Source organism: Poecilia reticulata, chromosome 8 (assembly GCF_904066995.2).
Source record: "Poecilia reticulata chromosome 8, P_reticulata-male-v2, whole genome shotgun sequence".
In the NCBI taxonomy this organism is placed as follows: Eukaryota; Metazoa; Chordata; class Actinopteri; order Cyprinodontiformes; family Poeciliidae; genus Poecilia; species Poecilia reticulata.
The window spans coordinates 8835920-8863266 of NC_088837.1; the positions used below are offsets into that span (position 1 = coordinate 8835920).

The window sequence follows — 27347 nt, forward strand, 5'->3', positions numbered from 1 at the left end:
CCCTGTTATAAGTGAACTAATCTGCCAGTAGAAGTAATGCTTTTCATCAATATTAAGAAATGATTGACTTAAAATTGTAGAAAGAAAGCCATAAGAACACACTTTTCAGTATTTATTTTGAGAAAACCTTTGAAAACCATAAGCCATTGTGATTCCAATTCATAATTATGTGCTACGTTAAGGAGGCCGTCACATGAAATTTGAGTAAATGTGACAAAGCATTAGTCCTCCATTATTCGGTTGCATTTTCTCAACTTTCAGAATATCTGCTTCTCCCCTCAGCTTCCCTTTTCCTCTCTCAGCACTCCCCTTCCACCCATCCTCTCTCTCTCTCTCTCTCTCTCTCCATCATTCAGGGACCTGCACCGGAGCTGCGGAGATAAGCAGACGTTTTTATCCATCAGATAGCTAATGCGGAATGATACACATCTGTCTGCGATTGCAGGTTTAGTTGGAGACGTGTGAACTGAGTGCGCTCGCTTCCTGCATTTTGTTTCTGACGAAGATTCACCAAAAAAACCAAATAAATCATTTTATATAATATCTATATAGAAAAAAAAATTAATGGGAACAGAAAGTCGCAGCAAAGCAAAGAAACACATCAGACATGTTTGTACAATAAATAAATAAAAATCCACAACAGTCATTTTGGAAAAGAGGTTTCTTTATTTTCTAATTATTATACTGTATTCATATAGGTATTCATATTAATATTATGTAAGTAAAAGTGTGCTTTTATTTTTACAGCATGTGTCCATGTCAGACCGCTGTTTGTCGGAGGTTCACATTGTAAAGTATACAGTGAAAGTGGCTAAGAGTTGTGTGTGTGTCTGCGTGCGTGTGTGTTTGTGTGTAAGAGCCAGCATGTTTGTGCATGCATGTGTGTGCATATATGTTTGCAGAGGGCTACTTATTTCTCATCAGGGCTCAGAGGTGTGAAGCAGGAATAAAAAGCTGCCCAAATATCCAACCAGACGTCTGTCACCCGTCAACACGCTTTCTGGCGCATGTTTGAAAAAATAAAAATTCCACCGACGTTTTCTTTGCTTATGCATTTTTCAAAATGGCTACTCAGGGTTTCAGCTGCACGTATGACTTGAGGCTTTCATTGTCGCTGAAAGGAAACACAATGCCCACCCTAAAGAAAACGCGAGTAACAGTTATTTCCTGTTTCTTCTCCTCACATTCATCTGAGAACTGTCTCATCCTCCAGCCACCTGCTACATTTCCTGCCAACACATTCTGTCCCCAAAAATTAACCAAAACAAAAAAAAAAAACGAAAAGAGTTATGCTACTCACTGATATGCTACACTTTATCTCATACCAAAGAGCCTTCAGTTAGTAACTGTGATTTCCTGTACTCACAACAACAACAAAAAACAACCTAGTTGAATAATTAATGCAAATGTCACTGAGCCTTCCCCTGAGTTTGCTCTGGCGTTTGTTTTCTAACAGTCCTCGGGTCCTTTTTGAGGTGGACAGAGTCAGGTTACAGTCGTTAGCCGTTTGACATGCTGAAGTTCTTATTAATGCGTAGTTAGCTACATGTGAGAAACCAGAATCACTTTCAGGGAATACCCAGCAAGTCCGTAGAGGTAAATCAGATAATTTGTCATCGAGTCAGTGCAAGGACTATAACAGATTACGGAGAGCGAGGATTTTTACCCCCATAAACTGGGACAGTGTTCTTTCTTTCAACCAGAAACCAACGTTTACATCAAAGATAGTGCTTTAAAAAACCTGCAAATGCCAGTCACGTGTTTGCATTTAGATTCCTAAAAGCTCGATTTCATGTCTCAACCAAACAATAAGCATCTTTTCCTTTGCTACTTGTGACCAAAAAGGTTTGATCCTACACCTGGAATGTATTGTTTAACTCCACCCGTATTTACAGTAGAAAGCGCCGTCTCAACATGGGTGGCATTAGTTATTCATAACATGTACAACTTCACAATTTTGGTGAGTTGACTGTTCTCGATGTGACCAGAAGTGGAATTTTCCGAGTTCCCAGTCGGAAGTAACACCAAAAAAGTTGCAAGTTGTAATTCAGAGGACAACTAACAGCCACAAGATTCACAATCCAACATGGGCATAAACATGGTTGTAGGAGTTGAGGGATTACATTTAGTCACATATGTGTTTGTATCTCAGTAAGCCAGTAGCACACATAGTACTGTACAACTTCTATTTACCAGCATGCTACTATTTTGTTTGGTAAAACTTTACTTGATGGGGTGTGCACAATACTCATATGACACTGTCATAAACATGACATATCATGAGCATAAAGAAGTCTTTATGAATGTTTATAACAGTTGTCATGAAGTGTCATTCGGTAAATAACGACACTTTTAATGCAAATTTGCTCTAAAAGTTGCATTGAAAGTCCATTAAAAGTGACAACTTTGCATTAAAGTGTCATTACTTATGAAATAATACTAAGTTGGCACTTCTATGGACTTTTAATGCAACTTTTAAAGCAACCTTGCATTAAAAAACGTCATTATTTACAGAATTAGACTTCATGATAACACTCATAGACACTCATATACTCCTTCATGTTCATGGCATGTGTTATGTCATGTTTATGACTGTGTAATGTCAGTCTTATGCACACCCTGTCAAATAAAGTGTTACCTTTTGTTTGAATGAAAACAAAATAACAATTAAAAAAAGAAGATAAATCAATTGTTAGAATCTTGGGTCCCACTAATTATCCTAATTTTCCAGGTGTGAGGCAAATTGATTGGCGCATATTTACGTCACACTGATTTATACCGTTTTTTTTTTTGCCTTAAAGGTAAAGCGGAAAACGTTGGCTACGTATTGTAACCCCAGATGCTATGAGTACAGGCGCAGTCATGGGCGGCAGCCCCTTTAAGGCTAACGCTAGTGGGTTTATCCCTCGCGCGCTGCGCCACTGGTTGCACTGCTAGCTAAACTCAAAGTTAGCTCTTATCGGACATTACAGATAGAGCTGTACAACCGCATTTGCAGTTATCGAACCGGCTCATGAAACATCAATCATAGGTAGCTATGTCTGTGATGTTCCTCATAATTTGTTAGCTGGACTTTGACATGGATACACACAGCAAGGTAAACATGCCTAGTAGTAGTAAATCTTTTTGACCTGTAAAGATTAGATTTTCATATCGCAAGCTTGGCGAACTTGGAAATCCAGCTGAGGTAGTACTAAAAATATTTCAGAATAATTTACATCATTAGAACGGCAACCACTAAAATTAGCTAAACATGTTAGTCTATATTGTAATTTCTTTGTAATAATTTTGTGTGTCCGGCCGTTAAATAAACAAATATAAAACAATGCAAGACATATACATTTTTAATTTGACTAAATTAAATTCAACAGAATTATCACGTTAGTAGTTTCATCGCCATTTAATTTACTGTAATAAATGTATTAGGTCAAAGCAGCGTAACAACAGCAGAGAGGGAATCTGTTAGCTGATGAACTAAAAATTTGCAAGGAAGTATAAATACAAGCTTTCAGTCAACAAGATCAGAATACATTTTTAAATATTGGCTGCTGTATTATTGGGGACTGACGTTTCCAAATAATTTCATTTACTATAACTGTAGAAAAAGCTAAAATATCCTGAAATTGTTTAACAGGTAAATCTTTTTTATAAAATTGTCAAAATTCCTTAAGCAGGAATGTATTTGTTTTTTTCTGGGGAGTAGTTTTGGTTACTATTGGTTAATGTAAGTTAAACCAGGTTGTTCTAATTTGATACTATAAGCATCAGTCTATCAATTAATGTTTGTTTTGCATCCATAAGGTTGAGTGCAGCCACCGCACAGCTCATTTCAGGTGGCAGAATATGGGATCTTGAGAATCTTGATGTCTATTTAGGGACAATCGCCAAGACTTGGAACATGGATGGATGGGTAAATCAACAGCTTTGGCATTCAGCTTGCTTCTTCATGATAGCCATAAGCAACGCAGGAACTACTGAAACCTTGCTACCTATCACCATATTTCTTATCCCTTATAAATATAGAGCTACATAATTTTCAAAAATCAAAGACTTACATCCTCCTCTCAATGACAGTACCAAGACATGGTGTCTTTTAACACCAGAAACAAAATAAGCAACATGGAGTGGCCCTGCAAACACACTTGGCTTTGTGTCGACAATCCATTGGGGTCAGCAAATATGGGAGGGTAAAGTTTTTGTCCATTATTCTACAAGATTAGTAAAAGCTACACTGCTCCTTTTGAATCCAAGTGTTAGGAACATTGACAGAGTCATCGGACTTTTCCCTTTCCTGCGAGGATTTTTCTGCTGTACTTTATACAATTGAACAGACATAGACTGAAATTTGCAAGAAAAAAAAACACAGTCGGGTCTGAGAAGAAGGCTGCTACTACGAAGTCCTGTCAAATCAGGAGGGTAAAACAAAAACTCAGTCCACCAGAACTCACTAAAATCAAAGCAGCCTAATCAACTCGTATGGCTACGACTGCCTAGGAATGAGTGGGGCATTTAGCTCTGAACCAGCGTAACCATACTGTGTCGTGGGAATGCAGAAAACGGTTATCCTGGAAGCCCCGTAGCTGATGTCGGAGCTGTTTGAAGGCAGGATAGGCAGGCACTGGGTGCATGGGTGAGGAGAGGCTAACTCCACACGTACACGCAAATAAACATCACCACACACACACACACACGTACACGCACACAAAAACATGCATACACAAACATGCAGGCACATAAATCCACCTGTAAGCCCTCACACTGTAACCATATTCGTGTCAGTGTTTGTGAGAGTGTGTGCTGGTAGTGAGTGTTAATTGTAGAGTGCGCGTAGCGAGTCTTTTTTTTTGTCTCAGAACTACGCCGTTGAATTCACATTTCAGTTCATCTGGTTGTCCATGTGTGATTAGCTGGCTCAGTTTACTCAACGCTCCACCTATCGGGTCGACGCAACGGCGACTCGTCGGGAACAGTTTGTTGTTTTTCTCCCAAAGAAACACTAAACGTGACACAGTGATTTCTCATAGAGCAGCACGCACTTCTTTCCTGCACCACACTGGGCAAAGCTGGGAGGTGGGTGCTGTCTCAGTATGGGTGTCTGTGCATGTCTCTTCATGTCTGTGTGTATGCAATTGTGATCATATATGTGTATTTATTCTTGCGTGGTTATGTTTCTGTACTAACGAGGACAAATATTTCAACACGTTGCCTGTGCCTTTTGGTTTTAGTAATATTTTTGAGCTGTTAGAGAAAGGCAGAGTGGCTGTCTAATCATAAATATTCACTTTTTAAGAGGAGAAATTGTTTTTGTGTGGACTAAAGGCTCACATGTCTACTTTTACATTTGGCGTAATCATCAACCTTTCTTAAGAGGAACCTACTGGAAATGCAGTTGAATGCTGATGACTGCTGCCAGATAAATAACGGGATACCAGGTGAGGGATTGGCCAGCGTGAGATGGCCAATCCCTCATTCAACAAAAATGTGGGTTTGTGTAAAAGCTTTGGTGATAATGGATGACGTATTGTCTTCTTTAGGGGGTATACCATTGGTTAGTGTGATGTTTTCACTTTTAAACCACATTATGCCTTTCCAAGCACATATGTGTCCTGTCAGTTGTCAGATGAGGATACTTCTAGCCCAGGTTAAAAGAGGATTGCTGGGCGCTATTTCGTAGATTGTTGGCCCTCATACAGGACTCTGGCAGTTTAAACCAGACCTCAGGCGAAGGGAAGTTGTTTGTAGGATCTTGCTTTTATACCATCGAAATAAAGTGATGGGCATGCCTCGCCTCATCATGTTTTAGCTTGATTCTGGAAACACAAATCAATTAAGCCAGCTTTCCTGCTAATTGTTTCCAAGTTTGCCACAGTGTCAAATAAAGCACCAAGAAGAGACTCAAATGTAAACGCTAAACATTTTAAACATGTTCACTTGTCACCATAAACAGGCTTAGTATCCTGTTTCACTCCCTTCTGCTTTAAACATCTTGCTTTAGAGTGTGGATATATTGTCCTCAGAAGTACAGGAACTTATAGGTACAGGAAGGTGAAGTTTGCGTGTTAGTGTCTGCGTGTGCTGCAGGTCTCGCTGGGTAACGTAGTCTCTGGCACCAGTGAGGTGAGGTCATTGTCCACAAGCAGTCCACTGGCTCGTCGCTCATCTTTCCCGCCGGAGGTGTCCGATGCGATTGAAACGACAAAACCTCACAGCCACGACAAAGTAGAAAAAGAAACTATAGAATAATATAATAGAAAGACTACGACTCCTGCTTCCCAACTCTGCACCCCATAATCAACCCCGCTCCCCTCGAACGAATATATTCATTATAAGTATATAGTGTGACAGAGTTGGTTCTCCTCTGCACAGTGGCACCTTTAGAATAATTCTTTTACTAATAATACAATTACTTGTTGATATCAGAGTATCAAAGCTGAATGGTGGCGGGAAGAGAGTCTCAAAGAGCCCCCTGCGCTCCGTCGGGGTAAGCATCCGCAGAGATTGGGCCTCGGGCGAAGCGTTCTCAACGTGCCAACCGAGCGTCCCGATTGGGTGCAGAGGTCAGGGTGCTGTTTGAGGCCCGATTTCAGATACAGCAACTATAAGCACTGGAAGCGAATGGATGTGGGCATGCATGGGTTTGAATGGTCGATGCTGACATGGCTCATGGATGGCAGTACTAAACACGGCGCCGAGCAGACCCTAAGGATCCGAGGGGCCCCTCGTTATGCTGAGCTACATAGCTACGACTGCTGAGTCTGCAAATCCTACACAGAAAAACGATTATATACAGCAGTGACTCTATGACCTAAAGCTAACCCGGACACCATGACACATGGGAGACATTTCGACTAATATTTGGCACTGTTTCTGAGCAGTTAGCTAGTACGCTGAATCTTAACTCCGATAACTTAGAATTATCCTATATTTCTTTAAGGCAGTATTTATCTTCTCTAGCTACTGAAAAATAAATAAATAAATAAATAAAAGCTGGGTGGAAGAGCAACGTCTTCTACCTCTCTTTTGCTCAATGCATGTTATATTACCACTAAGCTATTCAGCTGGTTTTAAAACAGTTGTTTCTGTGCAAATGTCTTTTGCTTTTTCCACGTCTCCCTCCAAGATTACACCCCCTAAAAGCAACATTGCTGCAGTGCCGAGCATAAAAAGCCCTTGTGTGCTCCTGTTCTTTAAAAATTAAAAGCCCTTGCTTAGAGAGAAGTGTTTTTTCCCCCCTCCCTCTTCCTCCTCCTCCTCATCTCGCAGCCCACAACAGCGGCTGATTTTGTGGTTAGCTTGCAAAATTAATATTCATAGGTGGAGGGGCAGCACGCACAGGCGCCCGTCTGTCCCCGTGTGCTCCCCTTATGGCGTGAGACGGGAGACGAAACAGCAGCTTTGTGAGTTAAAGAGTTTGACTGCGGTTAGGAGATCTTGAATCGGTGACTGTTCAGAGCAGGGTGTGGCGGTGTCGGGTCAGCGTCGATTCATCTTTAGTTTGTACAAAAAAAAAAAAAAGTGCAATGATGGCTTTGGGAGGCAAGAAACACGTTTAGAAATATATTTTGTTCTCACTCATAAGTCCTGTAAACAGAATGAAAACCAAAAAAGTGCTGTGAAACTTTCTGCTTTCTTACAATGTTATGAAAAAAATATTTTACCTCCTGACAGATTTCTTCTGTTTTTCCTTTTTAGTCACACTTTAATGTTCCATAATCACTTAACGAGTTTTATTTCTAAACAAAGATAGCCTGAGTAAATACAGAAAGAGATTTATTAAGTTACAACAGCTGCCATCAAGGCCTGAGGAGCCACAGATCAGTCGCACTGCAGGGTTTTTAGAAATGAACAGGCTGCCTAAGCATCTCGACGGGATGCAAGTCTGAACTTTGACTAGGACAGTGCAAGGCATCTCTTTTTATTGAGCCATTTATAAGTGGATATGTTTCGGGTCGGTTCAGATTAAGCAACAGCTGCAGCCCCAGACCATCAGACCATCACACTGCCACCATCTGAAAACTGCATTTTGTATTTACTCAAGTTAATTTGTCAGACATAAAATTAAAAAAAGAAACAAAAACATCAGAAATCTGTGAGTGGGATACTATTTTAACGCAGCGCTGTATGATCTGTCTGAACAACTCTTTCTCTACCCAGATTCTTCCCTCTTTTTTATGGCTTCTTTTTCTTTTCACACCTGCTATCAGCAATAAAGGTACAGACAAATTAGTAAATGCTAGAAGATTAAGAGGCAATATAAATCTTCTTGTTCTATTTAAGGACTTGATAACATCTCACTGGCACAGACAGGTTTTTGTTTTTTTATCAGTTAGTCGGCATTATTAAACATTTTATTAACACAATCCTCTCACGGCTGCCGATAATTGAGCACTCTGACGTATCTGGATGAAATCAGGCAGCAGTCTGCATTTTCTATAACTAAATTGACAAAATTTGCCTTTAAATGCGACTTATAGACAGTCAGAGGTCTTCGGGAATGATTTAAAACACGTTTCCCCAAAATGCTGGGAAATGCAGAATAATTTCAGTCCTCTGCAAACATTGTTACTAAAACAGCATGTTTACACGGGAGGGAGTGGGGCAACACGTTTAAATGAAAGCAGCGCGTTTTTGGATGTTGCGATGGGTTTCATCTGTTCAGATCTGGTCTTAACAATGGGCATCCCACGGCAAAAGTATAAAATAATAATAAAAAAAACAACTTAAAATACATTCATCTCCAACCGCAGTAGCATAATCTAGAAACATTTTTAGAAAGTCAAACTTTCGGCAGATTTTTCTGTTCATGACGCAACCCGCTCTTATGAGACACCCAGGTCGTTTGGAAGAAACAGATACTGTGTAGAGCAATTAACAATTTTATCAAAACAATAATAATGAATAAATATATAAAAATTAAAGGTTGGGTTTTCCAAAATTTTGCAGCGTGAGATTATGTTGCTGCAATTACAGATGGATACATTTTAAGTCCTTTTATATAAGACACTCAATTGGATTCAATTAAAGGAGCATTTTGTCCTTTATGCAGCTGAAGTTTTTACAGTTGCTCTAGCAGAAACAACATCATATCGAATTAAAGATGTTGACAGGAGAGGTAGCGGGCAGACACAAAAAGTCCTTTTCTAGTTTTTTGTTTGTTTTTGTTTTGGCACTGCCTTAATGTGTACTTCACAGCTCAGCGGTCTCCCTTACACTGACTCCATCCCTCACGTTACCCTGAAATAATAACATCCAGAAAACCTAACTATACTCTACAAGGAAGACAAAAGCTAAATCTACTGTCGCTTTAAGTACGGGGAAGGCAGGGTGGGAGGAGGGTGTCAGTGAGGTGAAGTATGGGGCCACACGGAAAGACATGGAAGGCGAAAGGTGATTTGTGAAGGCAGACAGACAGACAGATATCTGGTCGTCTGGAGTTTTTTTTTTCTTTTTAGGTAAAAAAAATAAATAAAAATAACTCAAGAAGTGGCAGAAAAAACACAGCTGAGAGGAAGCACCAACGGATCGAACGTTAAGATTTGTTGAGTTGCCTTTTCTGCTCGCTCTCCAGCAGCCGATCTGCAGTCGGCCTCGGGGCAAATCTGGGAGTCGTGGAATCGGCTCAATTCAGTTTCAGCTCAGTTTGAAGTCAGTTCATATGAAACAAGTAAACAAATGTAGAAATAATCACTTCGACAAATGTCAATGGCAGAAATTGTTTTTTCTCTTCTGAACTCAGCCGATCCAAAACTGAATTAAGCCTTGTGATAAGTTGAGCTTTCTCGCTATTTGATGTCACACTTGGAAAGTTAACTGTTCCCCTCTACTGCTACCCAAGGGGACAGGAGGAGAGAGGTGTGAAGTTCAAAGATTGCACGTTTTCTCTTCCCTTCTGTCTTCTCAATTTCACATTAGTTGTGATTTGTCAGGAGAAGTCGTTCCAAACAACAACTCTGTATGTCCTTTCCTCTTCCCCTTACAAATGTCAGAAAGTCAGTTTATGAACATGAAAATCATGAACCTAAATTGCTACGGTTGTCATTTATAAGTGGCTACGGATATAATTTCATAGGTGTACCAGATGTACACGAATGTTGGGAAGAACTTCTCCATCAAAACCCACCCTGCTACACAACTAAGAAACTCTCAGAGCGCAAAGGATTCACAGTTCAAAGGCTAAAAATTTCACAGTTCACAGTCAGGGTTACTCAAACCCCTTCCCAATCCCTTCAACCCTTCGTATTCCCGTTTGTTTGCTTGGAATTCCACTGGATTTCTCCTCCTCCTCCTCTTTGACACTCTGATTCGGTGATATCTACAGCCAGATTCCCTTAGACTGGTGTGGTCCTGCGGTTGGGGTCCTTGTTGTAGTCTTTAGTGAGCGTGCTGCTCTGGAGGAAATCCCTCTCCGAGTTGAGCAGCCCACCCATGCCGCTACCCGCTTTGCCGCCCGCATTGCCCGCTTCTCTCGGGTTCAGCGTGTACATGGGCATCTCGGAGGCGGCCGGCCCCGTGTAGCCGCCCTTCCCCAGCGGCGACGCGTCTCGGCTGGGGGCCTCGGAGGAGCGCATGCTGGAGCGGCGGCGGAATCGATAGCGGTAGGAGGGGATGCGGCTGAAGGCGGACTTCTTTATGAGCTCGGTGCGGGACTTGGCGCGCAGCTTGCGGTGCTTCTCGATGAACATGTGCACCGCCAGCACGCCAACCATCTCCGCCATTATGAAGGAGAGGGCGCCAAAGTAGAAGGACCAGCCGTACGAATAGGACTTCTTGCTGTCACTTTGACCTGGGTCTCCAGAATTGGCTGAGATGTAGACGATAATTCCAATAATGTTGCTGAGGCCTGGGAGAAACACGGAGAAGAAGAAATCGTGCTTACAGGACAGACTTTATTTCACAATAGTAAACAGAACTTTGAACTTTATGACGTCAAAATGTCATGCATTCGAGCAGGTTCCATCACAGTTGTACGGCACACATTTGATCAAAATAAATCCCTCATTTTAGTTCTATGGTGGAACTGAAGGCTTGTGGAAGAATTGATTTTACCCGTTTCTCCTCTCAGAGTTAAATCAGGCATTAGTCTCAGAATTAGGCAATAAAACCTTCTTCCAAAGGCCTTCCAGAGACAGATACAGTGCTGATAAATGTTAGATATTCGTCATAAAACTTACATTTACCCTTTAGCAGTAGAATAAAATTACTAGTCATTTGTAAACGGGAACCAGTTTGATTAAATTCTATTTTTTTTGTAATCTGATCTTGTTGATTGTAAATAATCCTGAGAAATGTACAAATCTAAGGTTTTCTAATAACAGAGATAACTCTCCTTTTGAGAGTGTTGAAGAAGTCATTAATTTGGGTCAGCTATTTTATTCTTAGCGTTGTAGCCAAGACGGCTTTTCACAAAACCTGGATGCAGCGTGTACTGATGGGATCACGCATGAAGTGTGAAATTACCTGCCAGAAAGGGCAACGTGTCGCATTTGCGACCGCGGACATCCTGTGACTGTTAAACAGTGGGACAGAGTCGGTGAAATGTGTCCTTTAACAACGCTATCCTGCTTTTATCTCTTTGCATCGCGCTGCAGATGACAGGTAAAACGCCACGCTCCTACGCTGAAAGAGGAGCGAGGACGCTGGCTGTAGCAAGCAGAGGTATATGCACGGCGATGACTAACCTGCAGATACGAAGAAGATTCCTGCGCTGAGGATGACATTGTGTCTGCTCCGGTAAAACTCACTGGCAGCCACACAAAGCCCCCCCAGGAACAACAGACCAACACTCATGATGGGGAAGATACTGGAGGCGCGAACGGCACCTGCATGCGCAGAGGAAACAGGAAGAAGGGTTGACTCACACACACACACACACACAAGAAAATATTTGACTTGAAATAATGTTTATTTTTGACCTGATTTGAGCAAATTGCAGATTGCTTGCAATGTTTTGGAAACATTATCAGTTAAGATGTTGGAGTTTATATTTAAAACATACATCAACATATTCAAGCTGCACAATTATTTTTTAGTCAATTCTTAATTTAATAATTGATTGTTCTCTTTATTATTCTGACAATCAATTAAACAGTTAGAAAAAAACTGGCACTTTCTGCAAATTTTTTATTCCATAATATTAGAAGTACATTAAAATGACAAATAAACACATAATTCAAATGTTATTGCCTGGAAGGCAGTAACACAGCAATCCTTTAGTGCACTTTTGAACATTTGTAGTAAAGGTAGCATCTGCAGCTAACAAAAAAGAGAAAAAAACACCAATGTTTGAAAAGCTCTGTCCTTTCTGCTTGACTTAACTGCAATATAGTGCAGGGCAGATCTGTTGAATTTGTTTTGGATTAACTGATTAATAATTGGAGCTTAATTACAGGTGCTTAATAGAAGATTTTTTTTTTTATTTTATACAAAATTTGAACAAGCTGAAGCTATGCCACTTCAGGAGTTCTGGGGTAAGACATATTTACAGACAAAGAAGCTTCTTTTTTAATCTTAAATGTAAAATGTATATGTTTTTTGTTTGGTTGTGGCCTGATTACTTCTCTGAATTTGTTGTTCTTTTATCAAATTGTTTTTTCTTTTTTTTAAGTATGCGTACTCTTAATTAGCGATTAATCATTTACCAAATTAGTTAACAATTACTTCAATAATAAATCGATCATGATTAATCTGATTAATTGCTGCAGGGCTAGTTTGATGAAATGTGATGTGGTCTCTCTTCACTGCCACGTGTTTCCATTTTATCCTTCTTTTGCACAAATGAAAAGAAAAACCTGGGGGATTTTTCAGTATTTATACCCTTTAACTACAGTACTGTTGCAATTTCATCATTCTTTCCTTTAAGGAGTTGAACTTCCCTCTCAGAACAATACCACTCAAGTCTGCATTCAAACATGACGGTCACAGACTCGGTTTAAATTCACTGTGCTCGGAAACTGCACCACTTGGAGCAGGGGTGTCAAACTCAATTTCACCGAGGGCCACTTCAGCATATTGACCACCCTCAACGGGCCACATTGACGGTACAAATCAGGAGTGCCCAGGTGAAGTCCTCTGAACTGCAACTTTTAGATGCATCCCTGCTAAAACACACCCCATGCAAAAGGTTGACTTCCTTCATTAGCAGCAACTCAGTTCTGTAGAGGCTTAATGAGTCAATGATCCAGGTGTGCTAGAGGAGGAACGCAGCTAAAGTTGCAGATGGCAGCTCTGGAAAACTTGGGCACCCCTAATGTATGAAAATACAATGTTAAAAATAAATTAAAAACGTCATATTGTTAAATAACTGATTCTATGCATTGAAGTTTTAAATAATACATTTGAGTTTGCATGGATGTAAAATTACTGCTCAGTTTAAAAATTACAATATTTAAATCAGTGTTTAAAGGTAAGAAAACAAATAATAAAAACAAGTTTTGATGTTAACTCTACACAGCCAACATTTCACATAGCAACAAAACAATTAGGTGATGTTTGCCTGTCCTTGAACGCAATGCTGATCCCTCTTCACCCCGACACAGAGGTCACGTTAACCGAATATTTTCCGTATTTGACCGGTTATTTTTGTAAACGACCAGAAAATTTAAAGCCCGTCCGTCATTTGACAGGTTCTAATTAACACCCTTGACTGGTTCACATGTACAGACATTATAGACTTTACGCAAAGACTTAATCTCAGAGGCAACTGAAATCAATTAATAAAAAAATCCTTTCTGAATATCATCTCATTGTCTCTGAACTAAATGCGTCTTTCTGACCGGGAGCTGACAGCGTGTTGAAGAGTTATGGACAGGACGCTTTGGAGCTTCTGGTTAGGGAGCGCATTCAAAACCTTTGGTTAAAATGGCGCGTTAAATTCAAGTCTCCATTACAGACCAGAGAAAACTAAAGAGAATGTAACGTTGTGCTAATCCATTTGAGAAGCCGGCAGTTTATCTTGAGGAAATAAATGTCGACGCAGAAATTAATTAGACTGTAACATGCGCAGTCCGCTACTCAACCACTGTGGCTACGCCGCTGAATTAAAAACCGCTGGAAGTAACTCATCCAGCGGATTTTACAAATGGAGCCTCCTCGGTGTTACCCAGGAGAGCGGCGTTATGGAGGAACGCTGCAGACGTAACATCTGTCCGTTTCGGAGAAGCGAAACCACGCAAAAAAATAAAATAAAATAAAAAATTCTGGTAAAAGCACACGCACGGACCGCGCGCAGGGTAAAACCCTCACGGAGTTCAATTGATCTGTTTGGACCAGACAGATCCAACTGACTGATGAATTAGGGCAGATTTTTCTGCAGATGGGGACCAGGAGGAAGTGCGTTCAGACCCCAGCGGGTGAAGTGATGCTAATTTAAGTGAAGTCGCTTAATTAAATTTATTAAGTTATTGGGGCCTCAGTCTGTGGTTTTTGTCAGTACGGAGAAAAATGTAGATGCATTTATCTGCTTAATTTGTGATGGGATCTGGATTCACGGTGAATATTAACTAAACAGCATAAAATGCAATTAAATAGCCGATGTTAATATGATTGTAATATCACGGATAAAAATAGTAGGCTACATGAACGATTTTTTTTATGTTGTCGGTCAAGATGACGGATAACAAAAAAGTCTAGCGCGACCTGCCGCCCTGACACCAACTCACACACATCTTCATTCACAGTCTTAATTGTAAATCGATGTTTCTTTTCTTGGACATTTTGATGTTAGCTTGTCGATGTCTCAGTTTTATTCGCTGGGAAAATCAATAAGCAGCTTGAGGTGACTCTGCTGCTCCCTAGCGGCGAGAAGCCGTAATGTTGGGTGGTAACAATCGGAATGCATTATGGGAGATGAAGTTTATAGTCATGCTCAAAACCTATTTTAAGTCAGTCATGGGCCTATAAAACGCTGGGCGGGGCCACATAAAACAACAACAACGGGCCTTGAGTTTGACACATGTGACTTAGAGCATGCACTCAAGACATACATGTTGCAGCATGTCGATGCACGCCCGACTGCTCCTGAATTCAGAACATGTTGATGCATTCGGAGGCCTCGCAACCAGAGAGGAGGCGAGAGAGAGAGAGAGAGAGAGAGAGAGAGAGAGAGAGAGAGAGAGAGAGAGAGATGGATGGATGGGGAAGGAAAAGACGGCCAAAACACTCAGACAGATGGAGAGTCACACTGACATATGCACACTGAAATAATGAACAACAGAGAGGATGAATATGAAAGTGAGGCTGCAGCAGGGGTGAAAATCTAGAGCTCCCATATGTGTGCTCGACGTGATCACAGAGAAGGACGGCTGCAGACAGTTTGTTATGTGGGAATCGTTCAGTTGTGCATGTGCATCTCTTGCGCACGTGTGTCGGAGTCGTCGAGTTTCGAAGCACATCTAGATTTTTGAACATTTATTTAAAGGATTTTATAATTATTTTCAGCATTATTGACCTCTGGAATAACAGCAAACATAGCCCCGCCTATGTGGCCCACAACCCTGGGCTGTATGTAATGCTGGTCACTGGGCCCCGGCTTCTTATTGGCTGATCCACTCTGAGTCCTGTGGGCTAATTGGCTGCCTCGGGGGGATGTTGCTCTTTGCTTAGTGGAGCATTGAAAACGAGACTTGGGCTGAATCCCTTTTTCTTTTCTTTTGTTTGTGCTTTCTGCTACTTTAGCAGAAAGCATGCGATGTTCGCATGCTTACATATTACTACATAGATCCTGGTGCTCAAACGTAAAGACTGAGTCTCTGTTTTAGTAAAAGTTGCACATCTCATTTGGTGTTTTAAAAATGGACATGGAGAATCTCTAGTAGATATTTAGGGGTTGAGTCTGGAGGAATGTTTGACTATTTCTCCTGTTAAATACCCAGAATGTTATAAATATAAAGGTAAATGACTTAGCAAAACATTTCTTTTTTTTTTTAACCCCAAAAAGCCTCATACCTGTCATATTCTACGCTACAGGCATGAGAGAGACGAGAAGCAGGAGGCAGGCAAACTATTACATCTGGTATAGACAAGATTTAAGAAGATATGAATATGCAGATGACGATAGGCCAGGCAATTTACAGTCCCAGTCACATTTACCAGGCACCCCTGGTAAAGATATGCAAAAAACCTTTAAACAAATTCATCTTTTATTACAGGATTTATGACTCAGGTTCTTTGGACCAGCATTTCATCTAAAAGTTGCAGGACGCAGACCCCTGCTGTAAGTCATTCAGAGTCCTTTTTCATTCACTGTTCTCTTTTGCTCGTCTCACTGGTTTAGTAGGATTTAGGGTGTGGGGGAAAAAAAAAATCTCTCTGCTGACTGGTCCAAGGGTCTGTTTACCTCTAGAGTTAAAACGATTTTAATTAAAAATGTGCTAAAGAGTTAAAGGTGCCATGTAGTTTGTCAAGGTTCCCGAGGCCTTTGAAAGACAAACAGGCTCACAGCCTTACAGATCATGATGTGCTTCTCAACATAATAATCCATAAACCCCTAGAATAAATAAAGTAGATGACGTGATTGCATTATTTTTCCAGTTTTTGTTGGGGTTTCAATAACTGTGCCAACGTTTCATATGTTAACACTAATTATTTCTGATGTAAGCATATTTCTAATCAAATGTTTGTTTCTAGAATTGTCTGCTTTAAATCACACTACTTCTTAAAACGTGTCTGCATGTCTTGAGAAGATGCATGTTTTACTTTATGTAATACAGCGATCACCAGTGATCTACGTATTATTGACACACATACAGAATCCAGAGATAAATCCTTTTAGTAAGGGATGATATGAAAAACTGGTGCAAAATGGGTTATGTGGAGTTCCTGTATCCTCACGGTTTGATCTAAATCCTTCTCAGTTTTTGTTTCACATCTGATGAAAACAAGTACAAGAAAGTAGTTGAGTCGCATTATCACAGCGAAGTCAGGAGTGGTTACTCACGTAGGAGGTATTCAGCAGCGTCCGCCTCGTAGTCTGCGTCCTCTGGAAAGTGATCAATCTTCTTGCATACGCCTCTGAATGTTCCTGCGGGAAACAACACGAGTCAGTTCGGATCGACGTTTCTTCATAAAACGGTGATGGCTTCCTCGATTGCAAGCACAAACACGAGATTGGCTTTGGCAAGTGTGTGATGTGTGTGTGTGTTTTTTTTTTTAGCTAATTGTGAAAGTAAATTGTTGATGAATCCTTTGTAAAGTAAATGACATACATAAAAAACGAGCTCCAGCTAAATGCAGTCTGGGTGTGATTAAAAAACACATCTACTGCCTTTGTAGCAGCAACGCGCGAGTCTCAATCTGTACTTAAGATTTGCTATGAGGTTCACTTTGTGTTGCTGTGCACGGCCACGTGGTTATGTCACCTGGTCAGACTATGAAACGAAGCAAACAACCTGTCAGTTTATCCAGGCCAGGTTTCAAGCAGAAAAGGATAACCGTTAATCTTTAAGCCCAAAAACAAAGCGTCCCTTTTGGGATGCGCAACATATCAGAAATTTACCGCTTTTGTAATATTGCTTCATGCAGTTTGCATATCCCAAGCGACTGTTTGGACTACAAGTGACATCAGTTTGGCCTCTCTATGCCTGTAATATTTGGTGGCTCTTGTTTAGTGCGGCATGAAAATTTTAGAGAGTAAAGAGGAAGCAACGTCATGAAGGGTTAGGTCATAAAAACTACTCAAGCTTTGGCAATGTCCAAGAGCTCTGTTCATTTCCAAGAGACAGTCGCCCACTTGAGCTGCCAGGTTGCAAAAGGGGAGGATTAATCAGAAAAACCAACAAACTTATTTTGATCAGATGAGATCAAAGTTGAACTTACAGACGCAGCACGCTGAGCACAGCCCTACGACGAAACATGGCGGTGGCCGGATCATGTTTTTCTCGAGTTATTACAGGAGTGCAGGTAAAAGTAAACGGGAAGATGGATGGAGCTAAGTAAAGGACAATACTGGAAGAAAATTGAGACTCTTTGGAAAACTACTGTTTGGAAACACATTACTTTCAATCTGACAGTTTTATCTTTCAGCAAATAAGAATAGGAAAAATAATGAAAGTCTTGCAGCTGTAATTGTAACTAAAAGTAGTTATACTCTCTAAAGTATCGGCCAAGCAGAGCTGAATAAAAATACATGCTACACGTTTCAGATTTTTAATGTAAGAAATGTTGAAAGCATGTCTTCTTCTTCTGGTTGCCAGTCAGTCAAGCTAAATTCTGATCAAATGCATTGACGTTTATAGCACTTTATACACTAATTAAGTCAATTGTCACACATATGTTGCTGCTGGCATCACTTAAGAATTAGTTTAAATTTGGGCTTCAACCATTTTGCTAGAGAGGAGCGACTCATATAATTATGTGGTCTTATTTTATGGTTTGGTGAGGGTACAAGCGTGCGTTGAGATGGAGCTAAAAATGATTAAAAACATGACCTAAAAGTCATAATCAGAAGAAAATTGTGAGGTCAGCCAGAATTGTCATCTCTAATAAAAACTAGAGGAGAAAAACAAACCACACAACACGGGACAATCGAGGCAGAGAAACTGCAGATGACAGAAGACAGAGCTGGAGCAATCAGGCTGTTTACAGGAAACACTAATGAAAAGCCTTATCAGACCAAGAACGCTGGCACACACACACACTCACTGACACTCACACACAAACACAAAGTTACCACATTAAGGACAAAAACATACAGTCACTTAACAGACGTCAGGAATGGAAAACCAAGCTCGTTAACATGATGCATGACCATCATCAATCACGCGTGTAAGTTAAAGTCTTCTGCGGCTACATTTCTCTCTCTCTCTCTGTGTGTGTGTGTTTGTTTGTGTCATATTAAATCGGATGCAGCCTCCTGCGAGCACGCCACTCGCGCAGAGTGACTCATCCTCATCCCCAACCCTTTGCACGCATCCACCAGCGTTCCTGGTGTGTGTGCGTGCGTGTGTGTGCTTCTGGAAGTGTGTTTGTATGTGCCATGCAGATGTGTAACTACCTCTGGCGTGCATCCTCCCACCCATCATTCAGCCCCATTCACACATGGTCAACACCACAGGGGCAATGAAAGAGAGTGGGATGGAGGAAGGATGAAGCCGACAGAGAGATGAAGAGAGAGAGGGAGAAATAGAGAGAGAGAGAGAGAAAAAGAGAGAGAAAGAGGAAGGGCTGGCTGAAAGAGGCTTGATGGTAAAATGGCACAGGGGAATCAGAGAGAAAAGAGGGAATAGAGGCTGGCGATGAACAAATGAATGACTAAACCTAATGGCTTTTTTGCACTTGAAGACGACCCCAGCACCCACACTCAGAGAAAAATATTCGCAAATTGATTCATCCCGGCTCTCGCACTTAAGGATTAGAAAGTAACCTCCGACTCTTTTCAAAACTCGATTTGAAGATAAATAACTTTTTTTTTTTTTTACAGGAATCAAGGTCTGTTTAGCCAGACGTTAATGGATGCGTCATTCACTCCGGCGTCTGAATGCGAGCGTAAGCGTAGTGCTGCTCCTAATTCACAGCTCTTTCATCTTTTCATTAGCGTTTTTTTTCTCCTTCTCTTCTGTTTAAAGTGCAGCGACCCATGATCTCAGAGGAACATTTAAAACGATATTCATATCTAGAGACTAAAAGTCTCGCTGTATACTTACATTCCAAATGAAGTGGTTGCCATGGCTACATATACTTAAAGCTGATTTCCAGTCCCTCCTTCCCTCGTCCTTGCTCTCTGTTATGTATGACGGTGATCCGGTATGAGAAGGAAATTTTCAGTTTTCAAAGTTTACTAAAAAAAGCACAAAAAAAACCCACCCCCGCTGTTTTAGGGCAGACAGTGAGAGTGGGGATTTAGTCGAAACAGCAGAAAATAATTAGATTGATAAAGAATGATCTATTTTTAAAAAAATGGAAATTGCTTTTAATAGAGAGTAAGTTCATCACTCAAGAGTCAGCTAACTTTTAACATAACTTCAGGGGACTAATGATGAAAAAAATAAGGATGGATTTGACTAGAAAAAAAATGGATTCCTATGCAAAAGTTGGCATATTGAGAAATCTGGTAATTTGTAGACATTAATTCATCTATTCTTACACCCTATTGGCTGAGATCAGGTCACAGCAGTTGAAGATCATGAAGGAAAACCCTGGAAAATCCAACTCCAAAAATTATTAGTATTGGTGTGTTGCTTGGCATTTTAACCAGATTTGAGTTTTGAATTACAGAACATTCAGTCAAAAACCAAAATGATGAATAAAATATGAAATTCAAGATGTGATGCAGTAAATCAAAGACTAATTAAAAGTTCCTGAAAGTACGAACTAAAACATGACTCCACTTATTTTATAGTAACTGTTATGAGCTCCCTTTGGTAGTTAATAATGATTTTTTTCCCAAGGTGAGATATTGCAAGTGCAAAAAAAGATCAGTTTATTTTAAGTAGCTTTGCACATTGTCAGCAATGCATGTGGAGGCTGAGAAAATCATAAAGCGATGGTGCATAGCAATATTGCAGACCATGCATCCCATGCATCCACTAAAAACCATGAGAAGCACTTTTATCCTTCAGAATAAAGGTCTGCTCCTTTACAAAATAAGAAATATGTTATTTTTAAAGAATAATGTCTGACATTACATTTTTAAGCATTTTCACAATAAAAGCACTGGACTTCTGAGAAGGTTACAGCAAAGAAGTGAAAAATATCCAGTGATTGTCAGTGCTCTGGAGAAAAATGGGCATTTAAGGTGAGAAAATGGTCAGACTGACTTTAGTTACCTATTCAGAGCACATATCTGGGGTTTTGGGTTGGTAGTTAATAAATAATGACATAATGGAGTCAGTGGAGTATGGTTTACTACACCTGAGGTGAGCAACAATTTTAGAAGCTCTTAAAAAGAACTGCTTCTTTTCACATTAAATGACAAAGAGTTGGAGTTGATTTAGATTTGATTGAACACAATTGATCTGCACGCTTAAATTCATTCTTTTATGGTACCTAAGTGAACATAAATACTGTTTACCTATCATATGGATGTATGAATAGGTAATTGGTAGTAGTAGTGTGTGTGGAAGAACCCAACTATTCCCCCAGATGGTAAGATTAGTTTAATCTGAATACAAAGCATCAGACCTGCCAGGTGTCAGGGAAATGTATTGTTATTTATTACTCCTGCCTTTTAAAATGTTTTTGATGCACTGGATACAGAACACCCCAACACAGCTGAGTATGGATGAAACACACATGAACTGACTGGTCCCTTTATTAAGTACACCTGTCCAGCTGCGTGTAATCTGAAGAATCTTAACAGGCTTAATCTTAATTGGCAGCGAATCAGAGCTGGAAGTGTGAAAGTATGAGCTGGAAGTGTGAAAAACCAATTGCTGTACCAAAAATTCAGAATTCGGGTGCCGTCCCTTTCAGCTGAGAAACAGAAAAGTGAAGCCACAATTCACCTAGGCCCACCAAAAATAAATACATATAAAAAAAAAAAAAAAACAGATTGGAGAAACTTTGCTTAGTATAGATTTTAGCAGCAGCATTCATTTTGGTATGCATTTGGAGTAAATCATCATAGAATGCATCCATCTTGTCACATGTAGCATGAATGGAGCATCGTTTGAATGTGGCAGCCTTCTTGCTGACCGCGTCTATTCCTTTTTTCTGCAGCAGGATAACGTACCACAAAGCCCAAGTCATCTAAAACCGATTTCTGTTCTTCAGTGAGAGTCGATGAATCTCAATCCAATAGCTAACTGCAGCTAATTGAAGGCCTAAGGAAAATTATCAATATGTAATGAAAATCAAATTAGTCTCAGTATAAATCCATGGGGGAAACCCCATGTGAGCATAAAACAGGACGTCTGTTCCCTACCATTCAGGTATCATTCAACATTTTTAATGGCTTCATCAGTAAAAGGTAATCTGGATCAAAGAACGCTTTAGTGGTTGGTTGTATATGAAGCCCATTTAAACTTAACACCAACACTTTCATTTACGACCAGAACAACTTTAACTTCAACTTACCATAAAAAAATTTCTTTACACGTTTTAAAAACAAGATAGAAATTTATATTGTACAAAATAAATGCAAAACAAAGGTAATCCAACAGGAAAAAAACAGTTCTCTGTCTTTTTATCCTGTAGTTAGCATCCTCAACAACCAATTGATTTTCAATTTATTGAAAGTTTATAAGTTTATCCAGCTCTGGCTTGGTGAAAGGTTCATTTGTTTTGTACTAGGTATGTTACGCCACAAACATCCCTACAAGAACAAAATGTTAAAGACAGAAAAAGAAAGATTAAAAACTCCCAGCATTGTTGTCTGTCAAATCCCTTCCTCTCTTGTTGAGAAAGCAAAGTCTGTGTAGGGACATGTGAGTCACGTATTTGTCGGCTCCCTAATATGTTTTTGTTGAGCAATCTCCGAATGCTTTATCAGCAAGTGAGTCAGCTGTTGTCACGTAGATTTACGTCAAGTGTCATAACCTGTCAAATACCTTTTGACCACTAAACAGATCTGCATGCACACACAGACAGCAGGAGCCCCTAAAACCGGCAGATAAAACCGGATGAACTGTGTTGGGAAAGATTCGAGCGTTTTAATGTCTCTCATCTAGTTTGTCATACTTTTCTAAGAAATTTATCGAGATCAAATCAGTTATTTGGAAGTCTGAAAAAACTGTGAGGCACTTAAATTGGCTTGCAAAAGAAAAACCTCTGAGTTCGGACTTACTTAATATGTGAGATTAAGATATTAAAATCAGCATTCAACTTTTCTCTGAAGGCTAATCTCCATTTTACTGTAAATAGATGAATAAAATCATTAAAACTGGTGCACAAATTTGCCCTTTTCACGACAGATGAGGGGACTACTTTATATTTTTTTGTCTTCCACATGTCATTACTTACTCTGACTTTGCATTTTCTCCCTTTCAGCCTCATTTCCTGTGCTTCTGCAGCCGTTAGCTGCATGCACATGTACCGGTTTCTGAACTCACACTCAAAGCTCTTAGGTCTCTCAAGTTGTCAAACCCAGTTGGCTACGACTCCCCCGCCCCTCGTTCTTCAGGAAGTTGTGCTAGACTATTTAAAACCAAATCCAAAAACCATTAAGGCTCTTCATAAATGTTCTGGCTTTTCCTACACGAGTGACCCAGTTCTTTCTATTTCCATAGCCCCAAGTTCTGGCTCTCACACTGACAGACTAACTCTTTTTTTCCGAGATCAGCTGGCTGGTATTGTGAAGCACTCATGAAGTCATCTGCAGTTTTTTTTTTTCATGTGTCAATAAATTAAGCTGATGATAATAGGGCTTCTATTTGCAGAGGATACTGAGATCAAAAGTAATCTGTAAAGTTAAACTGTCTCCCTGAACAGCAGTCCTCCACAATAATTCACAGATAAACAGCCGGAGGGCCTAATGTTTGCTGGATGAGATGTTTGCACTTATTTAATGTTTACTTTGGTTGTGGAAAAGTGAACTGTTTCTATGATAGAGATTTCTGCTGAGACTGACATAACTCCAGTCTCAGCCACATGCATCCAGACGCGCTCACATCCGTACACCGATAACATGTAGAAACTAACCAACAGCGTTCTGTTGCACGTCAGGCCTGGAGCTACATAAAATAAGCAAAACATGCAAAGGCAATTTCCCACATTAGTTGAGATAAATTCGCATTTTCCTCACTCCTCACTTGTTCGTGTGGACTTTCAGCTCTCTCTGCAACCTTTTTTCATCTCTGATATCCAAAGAAATCTCCAAAAAATTATTTTATTGTATACCATTACACACAAAGATCAGGATAACCTGATATGTTTCCTTAAATCACCACAGGTAGCAGTGGAACAAACTGCAAAGACCTCAAGCTGGGACTGTTGTCTACAACTGACAGTCTTCATGTTTTATATGTTCCCTGAGTTCAACCTACGTCGATCAAAACCTCTGCAGAATGTCATAATGGGCTAAGAAGGTAATTCAGCCATTACAGTTACATCTAAAACATACAAGACACCAGGACCTGATGACCGGATTTGGACACCATTGTTGTCGACAGGATGGGTCATAAGTGTCCATACATAGAAAAAAATAAACATTCTATATTGGACAACCGTTTTTATTTTTGTGGGACTCTGTGTAGTTGCTGCATGTCTTGGACCACTTCGTGGTTGATCTGCTACATTTCCAGTTTTCTGAAACTTGCAAATAAGTTTTGCCACAGTGCCGTGTGTGATGCTCGTTTCACGTTTTCTGTTAAAGTTTGGTGCAACCATGCGACTGCTTCCCGATCCAGCCATCGGTATAATTTCAAATCTTTGCTCTTTAGTCAAACGCATCTTCTTGGGAATCTGAAATATAAAAGAAATATACATTTTACATTCTCCTATGTATGGAAACTTATGGCCCACCCTGTATGTAAAGGATAAAGTCCACTCATCAAAATGATAATAGCCTCCAAACAGGAGTTTCCACTTTACAAAAAGATACATTTTCACCAAAGTACATCTGTCAGATTCAAGCATACTCAGCAGCAGGCCTAAAAAGGCAGATTTGTCTAGTCCCTAACGTTCATTTACTGTATTTAGTAATTAATAATAATAGTTGTTTTTAGACATTTATTAGTGTTTCCTAATAAATAGGCCAGATTTTATAGTGCAGAACATTAAAGTTACTCCTAAAGACCTTCTCTTAATATGTTGCTGTTGTCTCTGTTTAAATTTTTCTCTCCTTTCAGCTTTTATCCAACAAATCAAGAATGTTGCATTAATGTTCTTAAAATGTCCATTTAACAAACATAAATTAGAACGCAGCTGTTGACGTAAAATACAAATAAATTTTTATTTTAAACTTTAAGAACTTTTATATGTATTTTTTTGTAGAGGCTAAGCATTTTTTTTTTGTTTTACCAGTTATGACTCTAAGTCTTTTTGTGATGTAACAAACACTCAAAATAACTCATAAAATAGTGCCTTGAAACAAGGTTAAAAAGGAGACAAACAAAAACAGCACTGTTAGCCGAGACAACCCCATGACCAACTAGCCAAGAGGTGCCAGATGTTCGTCCTTGATCTATCTCGCTCTCACAAACAAGCAGCGTGTGCGCAGAATAGTCAAACTGTTGGAATGGCCACTGACTAAAGCGCCACAGGTCACCGTTTGAATTGCCTTGCAGGGCAGTGTAGGCTTATCTGCGAATCCATACAGCCATCGCTGAAATATCTGAAAATGTTAAAAGGCTGTTCTGGTTTCAGATTTCATTAAATGGAGAATAAAAGATGGCAGAAAAATCAATGGAGCAATTGTGCATACAGTCAGATTGAGCTGGTCAGTGAAGTGGTCAGAAATACAGTAAGAGCTGCTGCCTTTTTAAACTCGTACAGCTGCTTGTTTGAAAGCCTTTAACCATTTCATGCATGAATTATGATCCTTTGTGGCAGGATTTTTTTCCAATTTCTTTTTTATTTTCTTAAGGCATAAAAAAAGGTAGGAAAAAATTTTTTGTAAAATAAATAAATAAATAAATTATTTAGGTTTTTCCAATTTCTTTTTTATTTTCTTAAGGCATAAAAAAAGGTAGGAAAAAATTTTTTGTAAAATAAATAAATTATTTAGGTGATCAATTGTAATTTTCTCCAAATACAAAGTTGTTATTTGAAAAGTACATCAGTGGTATTGTTCTTTAGGGGTTATCTGATGTCACAATATTTTTTTTTAGTCGTCTACAGTAGAAGGAGGGACCGGGTTGGTCGGCATGCTTTTTTTGTCTGTCGGCCATATTGGATTTAACAAAAATAATTTCCTGCATTTTATGATGCATTAGTGTCCGCTTCAGTGGTCTGTGTGCATTTATAACATAAAAATCCACAAGAAGCACAAGAAAATGACTCTTAGATAGCTGTCCACTGTAGTGACCACTATGCATGAAAGCCTTTAAAGGCTTCTGATATCTGATGGGAAACTGTTCAATCCGTTATCTGGAAACCTGAAGGCTGGAAAAACTGCAAACCCATAAAGACATTTCCACCTGGCCTTTATGCAACAATTGCAAAAATAAAGCTACTGTTTATTGAGAGACATAAAAGGCCCTCCAAGCTTAAATGTCCCATTTGGATTTTCATTTTTTTTACATGTTGCAACCTTTATGCTTTTCACTCCATAGCACAACTTTTCACGAGTTTGTTTTGATCTATGACATAAAATTGTAATTAGATACAGTCTAGTTTCCAATAGTTGTTTTGAAAATTGTTAAAAAGTTCAATGGGTGTAAATGTTTTTGCTTATTCTTGGTTTAAATTAAGATTTAAAAGCCTCAAAATTGACAAATTTATACAACTTCTTACGTGTATAAACCTAAACAGAATAAGTTCCTATTGAGAGATCTTTAATACTTTTTTAACAAATGGAGATTGCTGTGTTTGTGGGGGTTTTTTGTCGTGAGGAGGACAACCTTCCCCACTCAGGCTGCCCTCAATCAGTTGACTTGTTTTACAAAAGCTGGAAGCGTGTGGCCACATGCACTCAAAATTGAAATGGCTTTACGAGCCAGATAAGAGAAGAGACGAGAAGGGAGTGAGCAAGCGACAGGAAAGAAAGTCGAAAAGCAGAGCAAATTGGACTGCTTGTTTCCTCAGAGTGCCTCTGACAGCTCAGTCTGGGTGACTGTGCCACTTTCTCTCTGCTCCTCTACCTCTCTCGCTCTCTCTGATTACCTCTTTGCGGGTGAAGGAGAACGGGGGAGAGGCTTGGAGGGGTGGGGGGAAGGGACTAGTTTCCACGGTGATGCCTGATGAAAGAGAACGAGGAAGTTTCTGCTCAGCTGCGCACCTCTTCCTTTTCTCTCTCCTTTCCCCTTTTTCATTCTCAAACAGCAGGTCCTCCCTCTCTTCCGCTTCCTCAAAAACCTCTCTCTCTGTTCGTGTTTCAGTTCTTCTCATTAGCTCTTCTCCTAACATTTAGAAAACATCCTCTCGCTCCATTCAAGTCCCCTGCCTCGTCTCTTCTGAGTTGCTATCGGATTAATAAACGCTTGTTCCAGTTGTTAAGGAAACTACGTGGACAAGAGACCGGTCTACCATCACGCTGTTGTAAAATGTCAGATTTCCAAACGGTGGGAACGAGCCCGCATTCTTTAGGGAGTCCAGAGTTGGGAAGCTGTCTGCTGTTTCATCCAGCAGCCGGGGGCACTGTCATGAGGCACACTGACTAAAATGCTAATCGAGAATTAGAATGCTATTAAACCAAACCACGGTGCCACAGAGACAAAAAATATCCTGAGGCTATGAGTAGATGAAGTCCCTCTGCACTGGTGTACTTTGTTCACCAGTGCTTGACCTTCACTGTGCTGAATGATTAATGTTCACAG

The 27347-nt window shown here is 39.9% G+C and overlaps 1 protein-coding gene across 1 annotated transcript in view; it reads right to left on the reverse strand.

Moving 5' to 3' along the window:
* Positions 1 to 643: 643 nt before the first annotated feature.
* cacng3b (calcium channel, voltage-dependent, gamma subunit 3b) overlaps positions 644 to 27347 on the reverse strand; it is a 34940-nt gene continuing 8236 nt past the window's right edge. Inside the window, exons 2-4 of the mRNA XM_008415734.3 lie at positions 16934 to 17017; positions 11679 to 11819; positions 644 to 10840 (exon numbers count right to left, since the gene is read on the reverse strand). Of these exons, the coding sequence (XP_008413956.1) occupies positions 10329 to 10840; positions 11679 to 11819; positions 16934 to 17017 (737 nt within the window). The 3' untranslated portion in view covers positions 644 to 10328. The remainder of the gene's footprint in view (positions 10841 to 11678; positions 11820 to 16933; positions 17018 to 27347) is intronic.